The following is a 24082-nucleotide window of genomic DNA, read 5'->3' as shown; positions in this document are numbered from 1 at the left end:
GGAGTGGAGATGAGGGAAAGTTTGCCCATCTCACTCTCAAGCGGTGAAACATCGTTAAGTCTGGAGCAGCGGACTAAACCTGATCAGCTACAACACTCTTACTATGCAAAATTATCTCTGGGTGTAGCCCTTACAAAAATTGTTGTAACCATTCTAAGTACAGGAGAAGATAATGCTGTATTGTCGGCATTGGGGAATTGATTGCAGTCTACAAACACTGAGCACATAGCAGGTCGCATTGGAGGAGACAGAATTGAAGAAGCCTGCAATACCTCCAGATTTCCTGAGACTATAAGGCAAGCCCAGATAACACAGGTTGAAATAAGTTAGAACTTATCTAGACTTAACTATTTTTCTTTGGAAAATATAAGGAAAGATCTTGTTCTGCCTGAAAAACCTTATCTGCTCAGAATGTTTCTTTGTCTCAAGAAATCTTTGCTGTTTCTGTCAGAATAACTACTTAGGAACAACAGATGTTTCAAATAGATGATTGAGTAGGTGTACTGGAAACTAAAGTACAACAAATTTCTGAAGAGACAGTGGTTATGATGTAGAATTCTTTAAATATCAGAAGGAAAACAGAATCTTTGGAGAACAGACAGAGAAGGCGGGCTAAGATTTATCAACTTTCCAACATTTCGTCTTTATTCACTGTTGGATATGCTTAAAAATATTTCTTTGAAATATTGAAGATTCTTGAAAATGCATGTCCTCCTGTATCTCAGAAAAGCAAAGTCCCTCGCAGTATATAAATCAGACAAATACAGCAAAAGTGACACCAAAAATGAAGCTAGACGATGTGTAAATCATGCAGACAATTTATTCAAACATCCAAAGACTCGCCACAAATCGTGCTTTGGCCACAACAGCCTACCTCAGGAGTCTTCAAATTGGATGATCTCTAAACACTCAAGCTTTCAATTCTAACACCAGGTACCAATGCACCTTAAAGCATGCAATACTGTCTCATACGCAAACGTAATTACTTGCTCGCTCAAGTGTATCACATGCTTATTACTTTCCACTTTTTAATAAAAAGTCTCAAGAACAGACTGATGGGGCACCTCAATCTCAATTTGATACATTAAATGTTATAGAAGTTTTGGATACATCAAATGATTTGATTAATAACCTGCTACATCAATTATTGACTGCTCTAGATCCTGAAAGAGACTGGGTATTGAAATTATTTTGTTGGAAGCATCTTGAAAAATATATGATTAGGAGAATTAACTTATTTCCTGATGTGGCAAGATCTACTCAAAAGAGGTGAAAACAATTTCTCCTAATAAGGCCTAAACTATTGCAAATGGGTGCACAAATGCATAATAAAATGGAAGGGGGTTAAGGATGTCTTCTTTAAACCCCAGCAGCTATCTAGTTTTTTAGTTGGGAAAGATCCGCTCCCTCTGTCTTCTGCTCTTTCCACTTCTAGTCGAGAATAACATTGAAGTTATTAGTCTAATATTATAGTTGCAGACTGTTTTCATAGTTATGTTGTTTCTGTTTAATTAGATTACTTGGAATAGTGTTGGTACACCCCACTTAAATTATGGACTGTATAGCTAATGGTGATATTTTGTTTTCTTAATCCTTTTCTTTCCCATTGGTTATTTTCATGATAAGGGCTTACTTGGTTTGTAATATTTTGAAATTTAAATAAAAAAAAAATAATAATGGCATCTGGATTTTATAGTAGTCAGCATTTGTTCACCAACATTTTGATGCACTTTCTTATGCCATGTCAATAGCTGACATAAATAAGTGCACCTAAATGAGGAACTTTGGTGCGTAACTTACAGTATTTTGTATGTTATATATGTAAATGCTGGACACACCCACGCCCTGCCCTTGCACCTCCCCCTGAGAACGCCTCCTTGTATTTGCAGCTTCTGCCCTGAACTCCTGCTGACCAGCCCCTGACCAGAAATTTATTGACATTTAGCCAGATAGTGCCACTGAATATCTGGTCAGACCACCTCAGCACTAAGAGGGCAATGCTATAACATAGGTGCTAATATTTATGTGCTCATTATGCACAAACCCTCAAATTCTATAAATGGCAGTCAATATTGTGTGCACAATGTTAGGGGCATGCCCAATTTTTGCATACAATTTGAGTACTGAGCCAATTAGTGCCAATCATTGGGCACTAAATCAATTATTGGCGCTGTCAACAATTTGAATTTATGTGCTTATCTTGCTAGCTGCTTATTCTATAAAGGTGTGCGTGTAAATTTTTTTATGTGCAACTGAAAAGAGGGCATGGCCATGGGAGGGGCATGGGTGGGTCAGGGGCATTCACTAAAGATGCTCACTGTATTATAGACTACAGGAGATCCGTGCCTAAATAAGCATGAGACTTTTTTGCCAGGTTTCAGTTGGTGTAAATCCTCGCACACAAAATTGGGCACAGATTCCAGCACTAAGTGCTATTCTAGTTGTTCCCAAACCCAGTCCTGGAGGTACCCCAGCCAGTCAGGTTTTCAGAATACCCACAATGAATATTCATGAGAGAGATTTAAATGTACTGCCTCCACTGCAAGCAAATCTCTCTCATGAATATTCATTGTAGATATCCTGTAAACATGACTGGCTGGGGTGCCTCCAGGACCAGGTTTGGGAACCAGTGCACTATTCTATAAACAGCACCCAATTCGGAGTGTTGTTCATATAACAGCGCTCAATGTTAATATTTTCTGTGCCCAAATTTAGGCACCATTTACTGAACCTAGTCCAAAATATTTAGAATAATGGCATTTATACATCTATGTGTGCACATGCCTTTAGAAGTTTCAAAATTCTGCCTAAGCACTATTCTATAAATACTTACTTAACTTACACAGAGCATAATTGCAAGGGCGTACACACATGGGTAATGCTTGGGCAGAGCACGGGCAAGGCTAAGCTTATGTGCATAATATATTGTAAAAATACTGTAAGTTGTGTGAGTATCTACAGCACTTACGCACTAGCACATCAGCTCTTTGGCTGGCCTATGCACTTATATACCTGGTTATGCTAGTATTCTATAAGGGAAAGTTGTAAGCACTTACTTTGCTTTATAGCATAGGCGCCTACTTTGTCCTCTCTGGACACCTAATTGTAGCTATCCTGTTACTGAATTGTCCTTCACATGGGTTGTGCCGAGGTGAAAGGTGGCAGAACAAAGGCAGGGCTGGAAACTATCTGGGCACCACTGATATTTATCAACAGTGCTCAGTTTGTTATCCAGGCAAGTGAGCTCAGATAAAAAGCTGTCCCAACTTGCCCTGATATCAATCCTGTTACCAGCACTACATGATGGCACATAAAGACCTGTATTGTCCATCCAGTCTGCCCAACAAGATAAACTCATTATATATGGTATGTGATACTTCATATGTATACCTGGTCTTGATTAGTCCTTAAAAGATATCTACTAAAAATTTAAAGTCACAGGGAGGAAAAAGCCTCAGCAAGCCAGGACTTTTTATGAAACATATGCAATCATAGGCATTAAAAAAAACCTCCTTTGTAACACAACTAGTACTTGATATGGAGGGGCATTTTCGAAAGGGACGTCAAGTTGCGATTTGGACGTCCTTGCAAAACGGAGAAATCCAGGGGTGGGGAAACCCGTATTTTCAAAACAAGATGGACGTCCATCTTTCATTTCGAAAATACCGTCAAGGAAGTCCAAATCCTTAAATTTTGCCGTCTTTAGACGTGGACGTTTCTGATTTTTGGTGATTTTCAAAACCAAAGATGTCCATGTCAGAAATGACCAAATGGAAGCCATTTGGACATGGGAGGAGCCAGCATTTGTAGTGCACTCGTCCCCCTGACATGCCAGGACATCAACTGGGCACCCTAGGGGGCACTACTGTGGACTTCATAAAATGCTCCCAGGAACATAGCTCCCTTACTTTGTGTGCTGAGCCCCCCAAAACCCACTACTCAAAACTGTACACACCACTACCCTTACGGGTGAAGGGGGCACCTATATATGGGTACAGTGGGTTTGGGAGAGCTCGCTGTTTCCTCCACAAATGTAACAGGTGGGGGGTATGGGCCTGGGTCCACCTGTCTGAAGTGCACTGCAGTACCCACTAAAACTGCTCCTGGGACCTGCATGTGCTGTCATGGACCTAAGTATGACATTTGAGGCTGGCATAGAGGCTTGCACGACATATTTTTAAAGATGTCTTTTGAGGGTGGGAGGGGGTTAGTGACCACTGGTGGAGTAATGGGAGGTCATCCCCGATTCTCTCCGGTGGGCATCTGGTCATTTCAGGCACCTTTTTGTGCCTTAGTTGTAATAAAAACTGGTCCAGGTGAAAACTTCCAAGTGTTAGTCATGGAAGTCCTTGTTTTTTTCGATTATGGGTCAAGGACGTCCAAGTGTTAGGCATGCCCAAGTCCCGCCTTCGCTATGCCTCCGACACACCCCCTTGAACTTTGGCCGTCTTTGCGACGGAGTGCAGTTGGGGACATCCTAAATCAGGTTTCGATTATACCAATTTGGACATCCCTGGGAGAAGGACGTCCATTTTCCGATTTATGTCGAAAGATGGACGTCCTTCTCTTTCGAAAATTTGTCCAATAGTGAACTAGTGTATTGCAATACATGTCAAAGTTTCAATGTCAGGTTCTTCATGTTGCATGTATTTCAATAACCAGTCTCTATCATTATATTTTGATCTTCGGTATGCTCTTGTGACTACTTTCTCAGGATAACTTCTGTCATATAATTTATCCTTTAAATCTTTACTCTGTCTATGAAATTCTTCTAAAGTGGAACAGAGCCTCCTATATCGAAAAAAACTGTGATGCAGGAAGACAGTCTTTAAGAGCAATCGGATGACAGCTGTCATATTGTAATAAAGTATTTTGGTCTGTTCGTTTTTTAAAGACAGTAGTGTGAAACATTTCAGAAGTCTTCAACACCTTTACATCTAAAAATGATATTGCAGTATAATTCCATTGCATGGTAAACTTCAATGCTGGATGACAACTATTCAACCAAATGATAAATTTATCTAGTCCATATGCTGGACCATCTCACAGGAAAAATATATCATCTACAAATCAAACCCAGAAAGGAATATTTTGAAAAAAGGAAGTACAGTATATAGTAGTCAATTCAAAAAAATGCTACGTATTTGACATGTGCATTGCGATACACTAGTTCAGTTCATCAAGTAGTCAAGATTTTCAAACGTCACTGGAGTATAGTTAATACTCTTCCTGGTCTCGCCAATCATAGGTTAAGAATGGCATTCAATAGAGGAAGAAACTTTAAAGAACATCTATGTCCTTCTGATGTACAAGCCAATAGGGGACAGCATATAGTCTCTTTAAGGGGTCATCAAATTTGATCAGCTTGTATGATCTGTTCTATAAATATGGTTGGAGCTGAATTTAACAACCCTCTTGATTGCAGAATTTATAAATTACATATTGATCCTTCGTGTCAAACATCTTTTGTAGGTGTGATTCAATGTCCATGTGATAAATTATATGTTGGACAAACATCACGTCCTTTTAAGATAAGGATGATAGAACATAAAAGCACAATTACCATGTTCAAAGATACCACTTTGGCTAATCATTGTAGAGAAATGAATCATGATTTTTTTTCTCATTGACATGTATGGTGGAGACAGAAGGAAATGCCTGATACAATTGGGGCAGTGGTGGATATTTAAATTCGCTGGAACCCACAGCATTGATCAGATACAATAACTGGTTCTTTTTATATAAAGAATCTGTACTTTTGGTCCCGCCATCCTGTGCTATGATTGGAAGCTCAGTGGTGGTGTTTATTTAAACTTAGCAGACACCATCTTGGAATACCGAATCCTGGTAAAGCAGCATTGAAAATGTTCCTGATTACTGCAGTAAGTGTTGATTTCTACTGAAATATGTTTTTAAAAATAAGAGATATGCTGGAATGTACATTGTTTGTTTCAAGGTGCCTGCAGCTGAAATGACCCTGCCGTTCCCTGACACAGTCCATCAAAACGCTGGTCATCGGCAGAGGCAGAGGCAGAATTGGAGAATGCTGCTATGCTAATGGGTAATTGGACTTGTGCTTTCAATATAAAAATATAAAAAAGTTTTTAAAGTACTAGTTGTATCACAAAGGAGTTTATTTTTATGCCTATGACTGCATTGAAGCCTTGAAGTGACTATCCAGCTTATTTTCGAAGGAGATCGCCGGCCATCTTCCGACACAAATCGGGAGATGGCCGGCGATCTCCTGAACCCGGCCAAATCGGTATAATCGAAAAACGATTTTGGCCGGTGCCAACTGCTTTCTGTTGCAGAGCCAGCCAAACTTCAAGGGGGCGTGTCGGTAGGGTAGCAAAGGCAGGATGGGGCGTGGTACAGGATGGCTGGCTTCACCCAATAATGGAAAAAAGAAAGCCGGCCTTGACGGCCTTCCCTTTTTTTTCAGGACCAAGCTTCAAAAAGGTGCCCCAACTGACCACCGGAGGGAATCGGGGATGACCTCCCCTTACTCCCCCAGTTGTCACCACCCAAAAAAAAAAAGACAAATATTTTTTTGCCAGCTTCTAGGCCAGCCTCAAATGTCATACCCAGCTTCCTGACAGCAGTATGCAGGTACATAGAGCCGTTTTTTGTGGGTGCAGTGCACTTCAGGCAGGTGGACCCAGGCCCATCACCCCCTACCTGTTACACTTGTGGTGGTAAATGGGAGCCCTCCAACCCCCCCCCCCCCCAAAAACCCACTGTACCCACATGTAGGTGCCCCCCTTCACCCATAAGGGCTATGGTAGTGGTGTAGAGTTGTGGGTAGTGGGTTTGGGGGTGGTTTGGGGAGGGGGCTCAGCACACAAGGTAAGGGAGGTATGCACCTGGGAGCAATTTTTGAAGTCCACTGCAGTGCCCCCCTAGGGTGCCCGGTTGGTGTCCTGGCATGTCATGGGGACCAGTGCACTACAAATGCTGGCCCCTCCCACGACCAAATGCCTTGGATTTTGCCAGGTTTAAGATGGCCGGCATCGGTTTCCATTATCGGCGAAAACCAATGCTGGCCATCTCTGACATTTGGCCGGCTCGAACCGTATTATCGAAACGAAAGAAGGCCGGCCATCTTTTTCAATAATACGATTTGGGACTGCTGTTCGATTATGCCCCTCCAGGTTTCATAAAAAGTCCTGGCTTGCAGAGGCTTTTTCCTCCTTGTGACTTTAAATTTTCAGTAGATATCTTTTAAGTCACTGAATATATGTGAGGATTATTATTACGATTTCTAGTTAGTAGGACCTCACTTCCTTCTATTCTCTTGATTTCTCCTTGCCATTTTCAGGGCATAGAATGTAGAAGTCTGCCCAGCACTGACCTTATTCTCCAACTTCTGAAGCTGAAGTTGAATCTGTACAGCCATGATCAGAGCACAGATAACTTCCAGGGGCCACTAAATAACTGGATATTCAGTGCTCATACCTGGGTATGTGCTGGGGATGAATATCTGGGCCCTTGAAACATCCAGTGACCAGTACTTTGTAAAACGCTGACTGCCGGGGGTTGAGTAGCAGGCAGATAGCTTTCTTACACTATTTCAGTTTAGGTCTATAAAAAATGTATTCCTATATTAAACCACATTGCTATAGGTATTGCAGCTAAATATTGCGGCTACACATGTGGCTGGTGGAAGTAACTTACTTCTATGTATATTCAGTTCCACAGCTTCTCTGTATAGCAGTGCTAAATATATTTATTTTTCTTTGTAACTTTTGATTATTTTTCAAGAGCAATATCATATAAGAATATCAATTAAGCATCATATAGTCAGCATTTTTTTTAAATAGGCTTAATGTTGCCCCTGAAAATTGAGCCAAATATATTAAAAATAATGAAGTGCCCTTATTACTGAAATAATTTTTTTATTATTGAAATTTACAATATGAACCAAGCATCCACTCATACAGAAAAAGAATACATTTTCAAATGTCCAAACCTTGATTTTCAAAAAGCAAAATTTGGACATCCAGCATTGCAGTTCATCCAAATAGCAAGGGAGCCTGTTGTGGGCATGTTTGGGGTGGGACAAGAGACGGCCCAAATTTAAGACATTCACCAGTGACAATTGGATGGGAAGAAATGTACAAGTCAAAAATGAAGGGTATCCTAAGTTAGAACTGTTTCAATCACATCCAGGGTATAAAAAACATGCCCTGATTGAGTAGTTGACCACTGGGATTAAGGCATGACCCCTCATGAATCCCCCAGTGCTTACCATCTGCCTCCCTCACCCCTGAAAGTGACACTGGAAAGGGAAACAAGGCTCCCTGACAACATCAGGTATTTGGGGCATTCTGAATACAGCAGCAAGCAGGTCTAAAGGGTTGCCTAGTGGTCAGTACAGGGGACGCAGGTTCAAATCCCACTTCAACTCTTTTTTTTTTAAACCTTTTGTAACATCAGGAGAAATTCAACATATTAACTGCACGAATTTGTCCCTGCTGTTCCCCGGTGCCTGTGTTTGTATTTCCTGGCCTGCAGTTTTTCTGGTTCAGTGTGTTCCAACCGATGACAGCAGGCTGTCTGCAGATTGTTTCAGCATTTTGTTCCAGTATTTATTTATTTTTTAAGCAGCCCTAGAAAGCCTAGTTTGCCATTTTGCTGAAATTTTGTTTCCTACAAATGCTTGGCACTAGAACCTTCCAGAGGTTTGGGGAAGTCGCTGGAACAGGAGAAAAGTGAAGGAAGGGTTTGATTTTGGGAGGATGTTGTTGGTGGCAGCAGTGAACTCCCCCCAAAGGAATTTAAGCTCTTGTTTTGCCCGCCAAATCTTTGGTCATCTCCCGCCTCCGATCATGCATCTCACAGGGAGAGTCCATATTTTTCCTGCCATGTCTCATTGTGTTCTGAGTTAGAGGAATCAGCGTGTCTATACCCCCACAGGAAAGCATAACAGGCACTTGTTTTGACAAGGATTCAGAATTTCTGGGATCAAAATCAGAACTGGAAAAGTTGCTGCCTGGCACTGTGTGGTTGTATAGGGAATCACTGTACCCCAGTAAAATTCAGATGGAGAAAGAGAGATAATTTGGGCCAATGGATACCATCCAGGCTAAAACCCTGTATCATCTAAAAGGGACTGGTTACATCTTGGGCAGAGGGGGACATCATTATTATTTAACAACATATCCTGGGCCAGTTGCAGAGTATTATAGTCTGATTGCAGGAAAGTGTTGTTAAGCTTCAGCGCGTAGTTAGACTCTGGAACTCATTGCCGGAGAAGGTAGTGACTGCAGGTGGCCTTGCTGAGTTTAAAGGGGGTCTGGATAGATTCCTGAAGGAAAAGTCCATTGATCGTTATTAAATTTGGGGGTTTTGCCAGGTTCTTGGGGCCTGGATTGGCCGCTGTTGGAGACGGAGTGCTGGGCTTGATGGACCTTGGGTCTTTTCCCAGCATGGCGGTGCTTATGTGCTTATGTGCCTGTGGTAGTTTTCCATCAAGGTGCCTATAATAACTTTGTTATCTGGGAATAATAAACTAACATCACTAAATGTATTTTTCTGTATTGGAGAGAAAAAGTAGAGAAACTGATATAAATTAGTTGTCCACCTGTATATTTTTTGATGGTTATGTATTTACTTCATCAATTGGAGCTAAAGTAAGGTTTTGTTTTGGTTCAAGTTGACAACTGGTGTGGACAAAGTTATTCACGACATCTAAGGTCTGGTATTATGCTTGCTTCAGCCTGCCAGGATATTCCTGAGCCTTGCTCTGGTCCCAAACCAACCAATAATATTATGTTCCCCTCTTGTCCACCTATCACAGGCATTGTCTAGGCACTCACCTAGACCACTTAAAGCAAGGGTTACACTTTAAACTGTGAGCCCTCCAGATATACTTACTGTACCTAAATATTAAAGACACTAGCAAACCTGAGAGCTGTTGAGGTGGTACACATTCGGGTACAATAGGCATTTCTCTGGCTCTGGAGGGATCACCATTTTAAATAATAGAGTTGTAGTGAAATATGAGCCTGGGTGCCTTTGATTAAAGTCCATTGCACTGACCACTAGGCTGCCCCTCGTTTTTGTCCCTGGTTTTCTGGCATTCATAATTTGGACATTTTATTTTGGCAAATGGCAGTTCATTTTGGATGCTCTCATATATTTTTGAACAACAAAATTCTGACATTTTTCCTGTTTAAAGATGGCTGTGATTTAGATGAGCTATTTTGGACGCTATGAATGGGACATCCCAATTCTGACTTGGACGTTCTTTTGAAAATGCCCCTCTATGTGTGGTTTTAACCAGAAAAATTACTCAATAATAAAGTAATATCAAGCCTCTGCTAATTCTTTTTCCTGAGGTAATTTTCAAAATGACATCCTAATTGGGTCACTAAAATGCACTCAACAGATCCCAAAGAGTAAATCCATTCCTTCTTGATCACTAGTAAATATTTATTTTGGGAATTTGTCCAACCCCCTTTTAAACCAGCTGTGAAGATGTATTTACTATATATTCTCTGGCAACTAATTCTACAACTTAAATGTGCATTGAATAAAAACAACATTTCCTCCATTTTGTTTTTAAATCAGCTACTTATTGGATTCATGCAGTCCTAGTCCCAATACCCAGTGTACCTGAATGTAACTCACCTCGAGCTACTACTGAAAAAGGTGTGACCAACATCCAAATAAATAAATACTATATGAAAATGCAAATAACTGTTTCCTATTTAGTTGTTCCACCCCACTCATGATTTTATAAACCTCTATCAATTATTTATTTATTTATTTTGACATTTAAACCCCACATTATCCCAAACATACTCGATTTCAATGTGGTTTACAATGAATAAAACAGGCAAAGTTTATAATACCATAAATAAAATATCAAGTAAAAGCAGAGAAGCATAAATAAGGTACAAATAAGAACTAAATAATATACCATTTATGGCCAGTTACAATCTAACACACTCCACCAATATGTAGAAACCTCTCAAAGAGGAAAGATTTCTGTCCTTTGCGAAATACCAAGCTATAGGAGATGTAGTGTGTGCCATCATGCCATGGAAGTTTCATCATTTGTACACCCACAGTCTGGTAAAACTCTGGTATTAAAGGACAGATCACATCACAAGTCATTTACATTATACATTGCCTGTGTCACCTCTTTTATGTGGGCAACACAAAAAGACCAGTGAAAACCTGCGTAATTGAACACAGAAGTTGTATCTATCGAGATATCAAAGGTGCACCTTTTGTGGAACACTAGAACATCACTAACCATACAATAGATGACCTGAAGTTTTTTGTCTTTAAAGTCCTCACAAACTCATGGAGAGGAGATGGTATAGACAAATGTCTCCTCAAGGAGGATCAAAAGGACCATCTTCTTTATGCCAACCATCTCACCGTTTGGACGACTAAATTCAGAGATGGATTTTAGACCTTTTTTGTCAGTACAACTGGAAAAAAAGCTTAGTGACACAGACCTAGGTTTACTGAACCAGTTATGTTTCAACAGGTTTGTCAGTGTGAAAAGAGGAGAGGAAGGGACGTTTTAACTATTTTTAAGGACAAACTGGTGTTTTGGCAAGTTATAATTTTTCAGGAACTTCAGCTCCGATGCTGTCCGGTAAATATTTATACTTTGCCTAATTTATATCCCACTGAGAATAAATCTCCTTATATGGAAGGATGATCCCTAGCAGTAGTAACAAGAGAATACTGCTAGAGATCATCAGTGCCATTTTAGATCCCAGCATAGACTAGGTGGCAGTGCATGGAGATCAGGGGTGGAGGCAGGCAGGGCTCTGAGGGGAGCAGGGTTTTCTGCCAGGGGACGGGTTTTCTATCAGGGAGCAGGGCATTACATTAGGGGGTGCAGTTGTGTCTGGGGATGATGTGTGTGGAGGGTGATCAGATCAGAGAGAAGGATCAGGATTGGGTTCTAAACTGGAGTGGGGTATGGGAGAGAAATTGTAACTCGAGGGGTTCAACAGAGCAGGGTGGATCATGTCAGAGAGGAGGGGAATATATTCAGGGGATGGGGTGCACCACAATGGCTTGACCAGATGTACTTTTGAAGTTATGGATGCACTGTCTCCACTATTACAAGAGGATACTATGAGCATTTTTGATCCATTTAGACAGATAACAGAGACCTTTTCTGACATACAGTAAAATAAAGTAGATTTGGTAAAGGAATTTTAGTCTATGAATACCACTACCAATGTCCTTGATAGCTGCTCTGAAGGTCACCTTAAGATAGCTTATGTGGTCATAGCCATTATTTATCATGATCTGATTGCTGCATCATTGTCTGAAGGATTAACGCCAATAGCATTGAATCAAAAAAGTATTAGACTTAAAGAAACTTTCCCTAGACCCTGGGACACTTAGGCATAATCCCCCTCCCCCACCAGTTTGTTTGTTTTTTTGTTTGAGGGTGGGGTCTTTACATGGCTGAGCCGCCAGAATTAAGGGATGTGGTTCTAATTATATTTATTGCTTACCCAGTGACTGTGGGGCAAATGAGCTGATCGGTGTCTGTTTTTGATCAGACTCATCATATCTCAGTAGCAGTCTGAGAGAGGAAAAGAAACTTTTATGCATAAGATCTCATGGAGGCATCTGAGCAGGAGCAATTTGTTTACTCCATCATCCTTCACAGTATTGGTTCAAGGGACAAAGGGAGTAGATACACTGGATTTATAATTGGAAGTTGTTGGGCGAAGAGTTTGTGTCGCAGCTTCTGGTGATGGAGGGTGTTCAAATGGTCATGTCCAGTAATATGTTGAGTTTAAATAAAAGAAGATGAGCACTATGAAGCCTCTGGAGTTTAAGTGCATCACTGTCATGCGTTTGGGGGATTTTTGGGTGGGGTTTGGCACGACCGTCCACTTATACCTCATACGATCACTATACAACTTTGTATTTGTTATCCACCGACTGGGCAAATGCCTCTGATGGTACTATGTAAGCCACATTGAGCCTGCAAATAGGTGGGAAAATGTGGGGTACAAATTGTTGTTAATCAATGCCTTCTGGGGGTACAATGGTGTAAATAAACAAAATGCAACAAATAAATAAATAAATAACTGAAAAACCTGCCAGATTATTCGCTATTTGCTAAGACATTTTGGCCATCTACATCATAATTAAGATGAAATTGTCCAATCAGAATGTTCCCTTGAGGGATGTGGATAGTGGGGTGGGAAGTTTGGAAATGTTTTGGAACTGGGAGGTGACAGACATCTGAATATATTGACTGTTCCACTGATGCTTTATTAAAGCTGTGGTTGGCGTTTCCTTGCAACATGAAATTTGTGTTTGAATTATTGAGGATGAGAATGATTTGTTATAGTACTAGTGAACGTGCCAATGTTAGTAATTATTGCTCCATTTCCAACCCGTCTTTCCTGGGAAAATTGGTTGGTAAGGTGGTAAGAAGACAACTACATGATTATTGTAAACTCATTCAATTTAGATCCCAATCAACATAGCTTTCAGCTGGAACACAGCTGAAGGGGAGGGCAGTTTTTGATGTCTTTTTTCTGCCTGGAGCACTGGCATCTGATAATTTTGGCCATATTACTAAGGAGATTGGTAATGATAAGAATTCAAGCTATGGAGTTTCTTTAATTTCTATCTGGTCTATCTTGCACATTAAAGTAAGTGATACTAGACTGGAAAAAATACAAAGTGGCATCCCTCAGGGATCAGAGCTATTCCCTTTATTATTCAGTATATATATATTGACATTATGGAACTTATTGAAAAGAAAGCAAATAGCATGTTAGGTATTATTAGGAAAGGAATGGAAAACAAAAGTAAGGACATTATAATGACTTTGTAATGGTCCATGGTGTGACTGCACCTCAAATATTGTGTTCAATTCTGGTTGCCGCATTTCAAAAAAGATATAGTGGAATTAGAAAAGGTACAGAGAAGGGCGATGAAAATGATAGAGGGGATAGGACAACTTCCCTATGAGGAAAGGCTGAAGCATCTAGGGCTCTTTAGCTCAGAGAAAAGACGGCGGAGAGGAGATATGATAAAGGTCTATAAAATAATGATACTAGGACTAGGGGGCATGCGATGGAGCTACAAAGGGGTAAATTTAATATGAATTGGAGAAAATATTTCTTCACTCAACATGTAAATAAGCTCTGGAATTCGTTGCCAGAGAATGTGGTAAAGGCAGTGACCTTAGTGGGGTTTTAAAAAGGTATGGATGGCTTCCTAAAGGAAAAGTCCATAGACCATTATTAAATGGATGTGGGGAAAATCCACTTCTTATTTCTGGGATAAGCAGCATAAAATGTACTGAACTTTTTTGGGATCTTGCCAGGTATGTGTGACCTAGATTGGCCACTGTTGGAAGCAGGATGCTGGGCTTGATGGACCTTTGGTCTGTCCCAGTGTGGCAATACTTATGTATTTATGTAATTATGAGTGAAAATTTCATTATGTGCATCCTCTGTACATTGTTCATTGTTGAGGGGTTGGAGAGCATTTCTTGTTAGATGATGGCCAATAAGTTAGTTGAACAGGGATGTCTGAAGCACTATTGTGTCAAATGTTCTGCTTTTTTTTAAAGACACTTGTGTGGTCAATGCCAACACTGACCACATCAAGTGCTTTTGAATATCAGCCTCTATATTATTTTGTGTGAATAGTATTGGTAAAGTATAACATGATTGATTTTATTGGTTTCTTTATCAATCTGGATTCTCTATTATTCTGTACATTATTTGCTAAGGAAGAAAAGTGCATTTTTACATTTTAAAGAGATATTGCTCAATTTCTTCCCAAGTTTGTCTGTCTTTACCCCATGTTTTCAAACCATAAAGCATTCTCTCTGTACACAGTTTTTTTGCCACTTTAACTTCGAATGCAACTTTCATTCAACAGCACTAAAACCACAGTGCAGGAGCAGGGTGAAAAATATGAGTATTTGCTTACCGGTTTTGTCCATGGAATGTGGTTCAGACTGTTTCTTGCCAATATCAGCAAATGATCTTACTATTGGAATCCTATTGCTCAGTTTTTTCTGGTTTTGGTGGTGGTGGTGTTTGAGTAAAGCTTCATGTACTCTGTGACGAACATCTTCGCTGAGCTGCCCAGAGGCCACTTGCTGATCTAAAATCATATCTATTCAAAAACAAATAAGTAAATAGTACATTATTTGTACGATTACAAATGCATATTGTCTTTTGGTTATAACAAACAACATCTGTTTCTTTTTAGGCCTCAAGCAATCTAGTTGCCAATGATTTAGAAATAATAAATAAACAGAATTTGCTGTGGAAATAACTCTATTAGGGGAACCTGCAGAAATAGGTATTAATGCTCTTTTCTGGAACCACAATCATTACTAGTGCAGGCTTTACCATGAAAAGCATGCTTAGAAAATCTGGTCTTAGCACAAATCCACGTCACCCTAGCTTCTTGGAAACCATATACATCAGTGAGTTGGCCCATGCCCTCGAGAAGATACTCTAAGATTCGATTCCAGTGAACTCCATTCTAACTAATTTGCTGACACACCCAAATGTTTCATAAAGTGTCATTTCCTTCCAATGTCATTTCATTGGACAAATTCCTAGATAAAATAAACTTGTCTTCCAACAAATCATCAATGAACAGCGCAGGTTATATTAACAAGACCACAGCTTCTAGGAATATATCCATCTGTTTCATTGCCTAAACCTTGCAGAAAAAGAACATACCTTACAATTGTATTGCAATAAATTTAGATCTGATTAATAAAAAAAATGTGTAAGAGTGTCCCCTGTAACTCACCTTTTGTAGGCCTGAGGGCTGGATAGGCCATGAACTATCTTTTGTTAACAATACCAGCGTGGATTCTGTGTGACATCCTGGAAGCACTGTGCTAGCTGACATCCAAGGACACACCTGCTTTTGCCCTCCAGTCTATCTCGTGTGAAGCTGTACCATTCCTGATAAGGTGACCATCTGGAAGCCCAATGGCACCTCATTATTTTGGATTGTATATCACCTGCTGGACAGATGGATACAGTTCCAGATTGGTCCCAGATCGTCACCTGTGGACTATTGGGGCAGTGCCAACTTTGGGCTTGGACAGAATTCTTGTTTGGGAGAAAAGAAGAGAGGAAGATCTGTTGGCATGAGCATCTCTCTGAGGAAAGAGACTGAATTGTAACACCTACGAACTGTATCGTTCTGTGCTAAGTTCAGCACAAAGAAAGATTCAGGAGCTGATCATTTAAAGCTTCTGCCAGACTGAGAATCTAACTGTCTTAGCAGGACAAGGACTCTTTGGACTAAAATCTGATACCTACGTGGGTTTGCTAGAATCAGCTAGATCCCTGTCATCACTCATCTGACACTGGAGCTGCAGACTTCTAAGGGTGAAAGGGGTTATCCTCTATAGTTCAGGTTTAGCCAGTTACTTGTCTTTTGCTCACTAAGGATTGGTTATTTCTCAGGCCTAATGTAGCTGCTAACCTGTAATCTTCTCAGGAACCACACACACACATAGATAGATAGATAGATAGATAGATAGATAGATAGATAGATAGATAGATAGATAGATAGATAGATAGATAGATAGATAGATAGATAGATAGATAGATAGATAGATAGATAGATAGATATATTGGTATTTTGGGTAATCCTCAGTATATTTGTGTAACTTGCATGTCACATTAGATGTGGTCATACTTCTTGCAAATGATTCCGGAGAAATTACTATCTGAGTGATTTTCTGCCATTGTAAGTGTACCTTTAGTTGTTAAGATATTTAGTTCCTTTTGATATAGGAAATTCCCCCCCAAATCACTTTAGGCGATTCCCTCTTATATACCAAACAACTGGTGTGAATCAGTGATATGCATATAACTTACAGAATTCTATAAGTTATACACATGAATGTGAGTCCCACCCATGTTCTGCCCAGACTCCACATTCAGTATATGGATGTGTCACGAATTCAAGATAGGTGAGCCCTTAGATCACAGCCGGAGATGTGGCAGACAAGTCCCCTGGGCTGGCACAGAGCAGGAGTCAGAACAAGATCCAAGACAAGACTAAGCAGGGCAAGACAAGGCTGAGCTGGGCAAGGTTAAACAAAGCAGGGCAGAAAAAACAAGGTATCAAAGACAAGACAAGGATCAGATCCAAACAAGGCAAGGAAATCAAGGCAAGGGGGTTAAAACTGGAACCCAGGCAGAACAAGGCAAGAAACAGAACTAGGTTAAAACTAGGTCCAGAAAAGGCAAGACAAAAGACAAGGCAAGGACTGGATACCGACAGTACTGGACAAGACAAGGCAAGGCTAGGCACCATTAGACAAAGCAGACAGGCAGGACAGAAGCTAGATCCAGATGAGGCAAGGAGAGCAAGACAACAGGGCTAGAACTGGAACCCAGGCAGAACAAAGCAAGACACGGAACTAGGTTAAAATTGGGTCCCAAAAAAAGCAAGACAAGGGCAAGGTAAGGACTAGACTGGACAAGACAAGGCAAGGCTAGAGTAACAAACAGAGGCAAGGCTAGAGGCAACAGGAATAAACATAAGCAAGGCTAGAGGACAAAGCAGAAAGAATCTGAGGCAAGGCTGAGGACAAACCAGGAACAGAGCTTGGCTGTAGCAGACACCAGGAACAGGGCTTGGCTGTACTACTACTACTACTTATCATTTGTATAGTGCTACAAGGCATATGCAGCGCTGTACACCATACACAAAAGACAGTCCCTGCCCAAAGAGCTTACAATCTAGATAAGACAGATAAGCGGATAGAACAATTAAGGGTAAGGGAATAAAGAGGTGAGGAAAAAGGACAGGGTAAGTGAGTTAGGAGTCAAAAGCAGTGGTAAAGAGGTGGGATTTGAGTTTGGACTTGAAAACAGCTAAAGACGGGGCTAGACGTACAGACTCGGGAAGTCTATTCCAGACGTGATGTGCAGCGAGACAAAAGGAATGGAGCCTTGAATTAGCAGTAGAGGAGAAAGGGATGGGTAAGAGAGATTTATCTACAGAACGGAGTACTCGAGGGGGAACGTAGGGGGAGGCAAGAGTGGAGAGGTACTGGGGAATGGCAGAGTGAATGCACTTATAGGTCAATAGGAGAAGTTTGAATAGAATACAGAAACAGATAGGGAGCCAGTGAAGTGACTTAAGGAGAGGGCTAATACGGGCATAGCGACTTTTGCGGAAAATGAGTCATGCAGCAGAGGTTTGGATTGATTGAAGAGGAGAGAGATGGCTAAGAGGGAGGCCGGTGAGTAGTAGGTTACAATAATCAAGACGAGAGGTGATAAGAGTGTGGATAAGGGTTCTGGTAGAGTGCTCAGAGATGAAGGGATGGATTTTGCCAATGTTGTAGAGAAAGAAACGACATGTTTTAGCAATCTGTTGAATGTGAGCAGAGAAGGAGAGAGAGAGAGGAGTCAAAGATGACCCCAAGGTTACGAGCAGATGAGACAGGGAGAATGAGAGTGCCATCCACTGAAATAGAGAAAGGGGGAGAGGGGAGGTAGGTTTAGGGGGAAAGATGAGAAGCTCGGTTTTGGCTATGTTGAGCTTCAGGTGACGCTGAGACATCCAGGCAGCAATATCAGACTCCTACCCCTCCAAATTTCCACTCAGTCTCCCTTACATATTTTTCTGCTCTGCCCACCCCCAACACTCTTCCATTCAATCACCAAGTCTCATCTAGCTTCTTCTCCACTCCCCCAAAGTCCCATCTATCATTCCCAGCATCTCCCTCCTTTCACCTCTCTAGCCAAGCATCTGCTTGATCCTTCTACCCTCCCCACAATCATAGCCCAACATCTCCCAGTTCCTTTTACTCCACTTCCTAGCATCTTCCTGTCCTTTTTCTCTTCCCTTCTGCCCCCTCCTCCATGGTCCAGCATGTTTCCCTCTCTCTTCCTTCCATTCTTTTATGCTCCTGGATACAACATCTCACTCTTTTTCTCCTCCTCCTCTCCTCCACTCCCATACCCATCATCTCTCCCTCTCTTGCATCCCCTTGCAGTGTACCAAAATTGCTGCCACTGCTGGTGACTCTTTGAAGAAAGATACTTGTTAAGGGAGGTAGGGAGAAACCTAGCTTGAGACTTTTGGGGGTCTGGGGAGGTCTTGAGCGTGGAGGGTGGGTTGCTCTGCTAGCTTGGGAGCAGCTTTGTGTCTCAATGCTCTCAGACTACTAGAATAGCATTGTTTATGAAGTGGCTCACACTGTTATTCTTTTACCACAGGATTTAGCAACCTGTAGGACTTAAGATACCACAGGTTGCAGAATCCTGTAATATATCAAGGTACACTAAAGGATCACCTTTTACTGCACCTTAATAACTTTCTCCTTTAGAGAGATTTAACAGAAAAAGAAGCTTCAGCTGAAATAATTAGAATCATTTAATACCCTGGGAGTAGAAGTTCAGACTACTTATTAAAAAAAAAAAAAAATATATATATATATATATATAATCCGCTCTATCCTCTGGTTCTAGACTGCACAGTGACATGAAACATTTCACATGTGGTGCTGAAAACAGGCATTAGTAACCTACATGCACTGGCAAAAAAAAAAAAAACACGCATTCATCAAGAATTGAAGAAACTTCAGCTGTCACAGATTCAAACTGTGCCAACCAACAAATCCTTTTTTAGTTAATGTATGGCACAGAGCAATGGCACAATGAATTACTGTTTTTCATTTACTACACAAACCTGCTTGATAATTTTTTTTATACAAAAACCATTAAGCACAATTTTAATATGGAAATAGGATCCAATGAGCTCCTTATCATCAATTTCAGAGGTTGAAAATACACAGCAGACTAGTATGTAACAGCTCAACAGTTTCTACTCCGGAAGCCTCTCTCTTGTCGGGTGATAAAACCTCACCCCCCTCAACCTACTATGTTAGTAGAATAGCTAGATCCCATTGGCAGGGGTGGAGCCTCTCCTGTTACTTCTACTACTTGTAATTTTCGAAGAGTTAAGAAGAAATTGCCATTGTCTGCCCCAGTTAAAGGTCAAATTGGCCCATTCTCCATTGCACAAGTGGACTCTGAGCATTCTTTGAAGGATGTAGTCATCATAGTAAGTAGAATGGAACAGTCTCTGAATGGGATATTGGCTCAGTTGTGCAGTTTCACCAAGTCACTGCAGAACAGGAGAGTAGATTAATTATGGAGGAGCAATCAGTGATGAATATTCAGTCTCAGGTATCAAATCTAAAGCTAAAGATAATACTGTTTTGCATAGGGAACTAGAAGCTATGGAGAATATGACTGTGCTAAGAATTTGCATGTATTGAATTTTCCTTTAACCCTTCCTCTCTCTCTTTCTCTCTCTCTCTTGGAGCTAATTAAGCTATATCTTAAGTGTAACCCTGGCCTCACTACACACAGTCCAGGCACCAGCTAGCTCTTCACAGGTTAGCAACCAAGACCAGGCCCGCAAAACAGAGTTTTAAAGTTTGACTCAATCACTGAGCTGGGTTCAGGCTGAGGCTGGAATAAAACTGGTAGGCCGTAGGGTGTTAAGTCACTTTATCTCTTTTTTTCACTTTTCTTTTTTAGTCCAGGAATAAATAAACTTCACTCTCACACAAAGAAATACTCCTGTCCAGGTTTCTTGTAAAAAGAAACAGCAGCTTTACTCAATTTCTGCAACAGGCAGTTCATCCTGATCTTTTTATACATATTCTGGAGACAATCAAATTCTTTCAGAGTAGAATAAGTCAATTTAGATCCAACTAGATATCTTGTACACATAATTCAGGAGCCAACTCAAGGACATGGTGTAAATTCTACAGCCCATTTTTGTAAATCCTATAGTATGTACATATTTACAAATTCTCCTGTCCATTACCTATCCTTTCTGGGTGAACAACCTAAAGCTGTGCCTACAGCATTGGTGCATTAAGCAGTCTCCACAATGGATCCGAACTCCCTGTCTATCCACTCTCTCCCAAAGGTGTACCTCTCAGGGCTATTACCATTGGCTCCGAACAGGCTCCTTCCCTGTTCCTGCTCTCAGGCTGGGTTCCCCTGCTTCCCACCTGGAGCACTCCTCCACTTCATGTTTAATGCTTGTACTGGCAGAAACCTCCACTTAGTCCAGCCTTAGTTTGAGCCCACCCAGGAGACATCCTCTTCCTCAAGGATCCTGAAGGGGATGGAGGCAACCAAAGACCTCATGCTCTCCCCACCAACAATATTTATTAACTTCAAACTCCTCCCCAACTGTCATTCAATAACCAGAAGCATTTCCCTCAGCAATTTTCCCATAAACACTTTCCCTTTCCAACCCACCCAGTGAATCTAGGAAGGGGTTTTCCAACAGTCTACTAATCCCCATTATAATCGGGAATTACAAAAGATGTACTGCAATACTCTCAAGTTGATACTCTAACCAGCTTATAATTGAAAAAGAAAAACGCCTATATTGCGACCCAAATCGGGAGATAGACGTTTATCTCACAAAAACGAATAAAGCGGTATAATCGAAAGCCGAATTTGGACGTTTTCAACTGCACTCCGTCGTGGATGCGGACAAAGTTGATGGGGGCGTGTCAAAGGCGGAACTGGAGCGTGGTTATCGGCCGATCAGAGATAGGCGCCTTTCGCCGATAATGGAAAACAAATATGCGTTTTTAGCGAGAATTTAGGGCACTTTTCCTGGACCCTGTTTTTCCATGAATAGGGCCCCCAAAAGTGCCCTAAATGACCAGATGACCACTGGAGGGAGTCGGGGATGACCTCCCCTGACTCCCCCAGTGGTCACAAACCCCCTCCCACCACAAAAATTTGCCGTTTCACAACTTTTTATGTTCACCCTCAAATGTCATACCCACCTCCCTGGCAGCAGTATGCAGGTCACTGGAGCAGTTATTAGGGGGTGCAGTGGACGTCAGGCAGGTAGACCCAGGCCCATCCCCCCCACCTGTTACACTTGTGCTGGTAAATGGGAGCCCTCCACACCGCCCCCCCAAACCCACTGTACCCACATGTAGGTGCCCCCCTTCACCCCTTAGGGCTATAGTAATGGTGTAGACTTGTGGGTGGTGGGTTTTGAGGGGGATTTGGGGGGCTCAACACACAAGGGAAGGGTGCTATGCACCTGGGAGCTCTTTTACCTTTTTTTTTTTTTGTAAAAGTGGCCCCTAGGGTGTCCGGTTGGTGTCCTGGCATGTGAGGGGGACCAGTGCACTATGACTCCTGGCCCCTCCCACGAACAAATGCCTTGGATTTATTCGTTTTTGAGCTGGGCGCTTTCATTTTCCATTATCGCTGAATAACAAAAACGCCCAGCTCACAAATTGTCGAATAAAACATGGACGTCTATTTTTTCCCAAAATACGGTTCGGTCCACCCCTTCACGGACCCGTTCTTGGAGATAAACACCCATGGAGATAGACGTTTTCGTTCGATTATGCCCCTCCACGTGTTCAGAATATAATGTATCTCCCTAATGGAATGAACACAGAGGATCTCCAATTAGAAAATGAATGATATAAAAAAACAAAATTCAAAGAGTTACATATGTGTTTGCATATCAAGTGGTGATGCAACTCTGGCTGCATCAACTAAGGCCAGTGATGGACTTGCTTGTACGGTCTGAGTTCTGCATACAGCAATCTGGTTTAGGATGGGCTGGAGAGAGCTTCTACAGAAACTCCAGTAATTTGGAACGTGAGAACAGTGCTGCGAAGACTTTTATGGTCTTTGTCCCGCAAATGACAACATGGATTTGGATAGGCAGAAGTGGGCTTTGATGGCAACGCCAGTAGCTGGAATATAAGGACAGAGCCGGGCAGACTACTATGGTCTATGTCCCAGAAAGACCATGATCAAGTATATAATGTCATGTTCATTGTTGATTTAAATCTTGAATTGATAATGAATGTGATTGTTGAGCAGACTGGATGGACAATTCAGGTCTTTATCTGCTGTCACTCACTATAGTACTATGTAAATCCAGAAGGGGAGGCTGATTTTGTTAGCCTCCCCTGATAGTTTGGATTTATCTAGGTGTTTAGAATCTTCACAGGAGATAATTACTAAAACAGCTACATTTCTTGTAAGAACAAACATGGCACATGGCCACTGTCTCACTCAAACCTCTGTAATATTTAAGTTTTGAAAACTTGTTCTATAATTAATTGATGTCTGTAGGGTAGAGAGAGGAAAATTATAGCATAAGCACCACATCTTGCCTGCAGCGGCAAAATTAAGATAGCTCTCAGCCTGCAGCAGTCACTTTTTCCTCCCAAATATGACAAGTGATATCCCCAATTGTACCTTTTTCAGACATGCACATGTAACTCTGAAAGGACTCCTCTCCTTTTATCTCTGAATATCTGGGGACATATCTCCACTCAATTCTCAGCAGGGAAGAACTCTTTTGCTCCCGCCAACCAATTAGATCAGGTTCCCAATGTGGCACTCAGGAACAAAAAATTACCTACCCTTGATAAAGAGGAACATTCGGTAGGAAACAGGCGTAGATTTTAAATGCTGGCACTGTCCCAAGACAGCATAAACATACTGCCATCTGCTATAGCTGTACCAAAGTTCTGGCTTTGAGAACAATCTGTTTTTCTTCTGTCCTAGAAAACTAGATTCCTATAAATTTATCAGCAAAATCAGTAAATTAGTTTGATATTTCCTTGTGATGCTGTCCTGGAATTTAGGATGTTTTTCTAGCTCTACTGAAGAATTCTGTAGCAAGAAGGACACTTAAAGGGAGAAATCAATGTTTAAAATATGAGCTGCTGTGTATTTTTATTATTTTTTTAATGATATTCATGGCAACAATCCACTACAGAAAAATCCATATATAATATAAACAACTTACAAATATGAACAATAATTCAAGCCCACATCAAGAGAAAGTAACTAAGTTTACGCCAGCTGAAACCTGGTGTAACTGTCAGCACCCAATTCATAATATTTTAGCACGTAAATGGCCCTACTCTATAATACTGAATGTACAATTTTGGAATGCCCCTGTCCCACCTGTACCCATTCCTAGCCATGCCCCCTTTCGAGCTGCACGCTATGGGATTTTGGCATGTAAGCAGATGCACACACAAATCCAA

General features: G+C 41.2%; 1 protein-coding gene and 1 long non-coding RNA gene across 2 annotated transcripts in view; one reads left to right on the top strand and one right to left on the bottom strand.

Annotated features, from left to right (window-relative positions):
• Positions 1 to 24082, bottom strand: part of LOC115458840 (sodium-driven chloride bicarbonate exchanger-like) — a 241773-nt gene that overhangs the window by 91622 nt on the left and 126069 nt on the right. Inside the window, exon 6 of the mRNA XM_030188666.1 lies at positions 14947 to 15135. Within this exon, the coding sequence (XP_030044526.1) occupies positions 14947 to 15135 (189 nt within the window). The remainder of the gene's footprint in view (positions 1 to 14946; positions 15136 to 24082) is intronic.
• On the top strand, positions 1548 to 17283 carry LOC115458841. The gene is made up of 3 exons (XR_003940156.1): positions 1548 to 1559; positions 8378 to 8386; positions 17204 to 17283. It is a non-coding gene; the product is annotated as an uncharacterized LOC115458841 (long non-coding RNA).

The sequence above is a fragment of the Microcaecilia unicolor genome, unplaced genomic scaffold (assembly GCF_901765095.1).
Source record: "Microcaecilia unicolor unplaced genomic scaffold, aMicUni1.1, whole genome shotgun sequence".
Taxonomy (NCBI): Eukaryota; Metazoa; Chordata; class Amphibia; order Gymnophiona; family Siphonopidae; genus Microcaecilia; species Microcaecilia unicolor.
The sequence above is the reverse complement of the archived record's forward strand: the minus strand, read 5'-3'. Positions and strand labels throughout refer to the sequence as shown.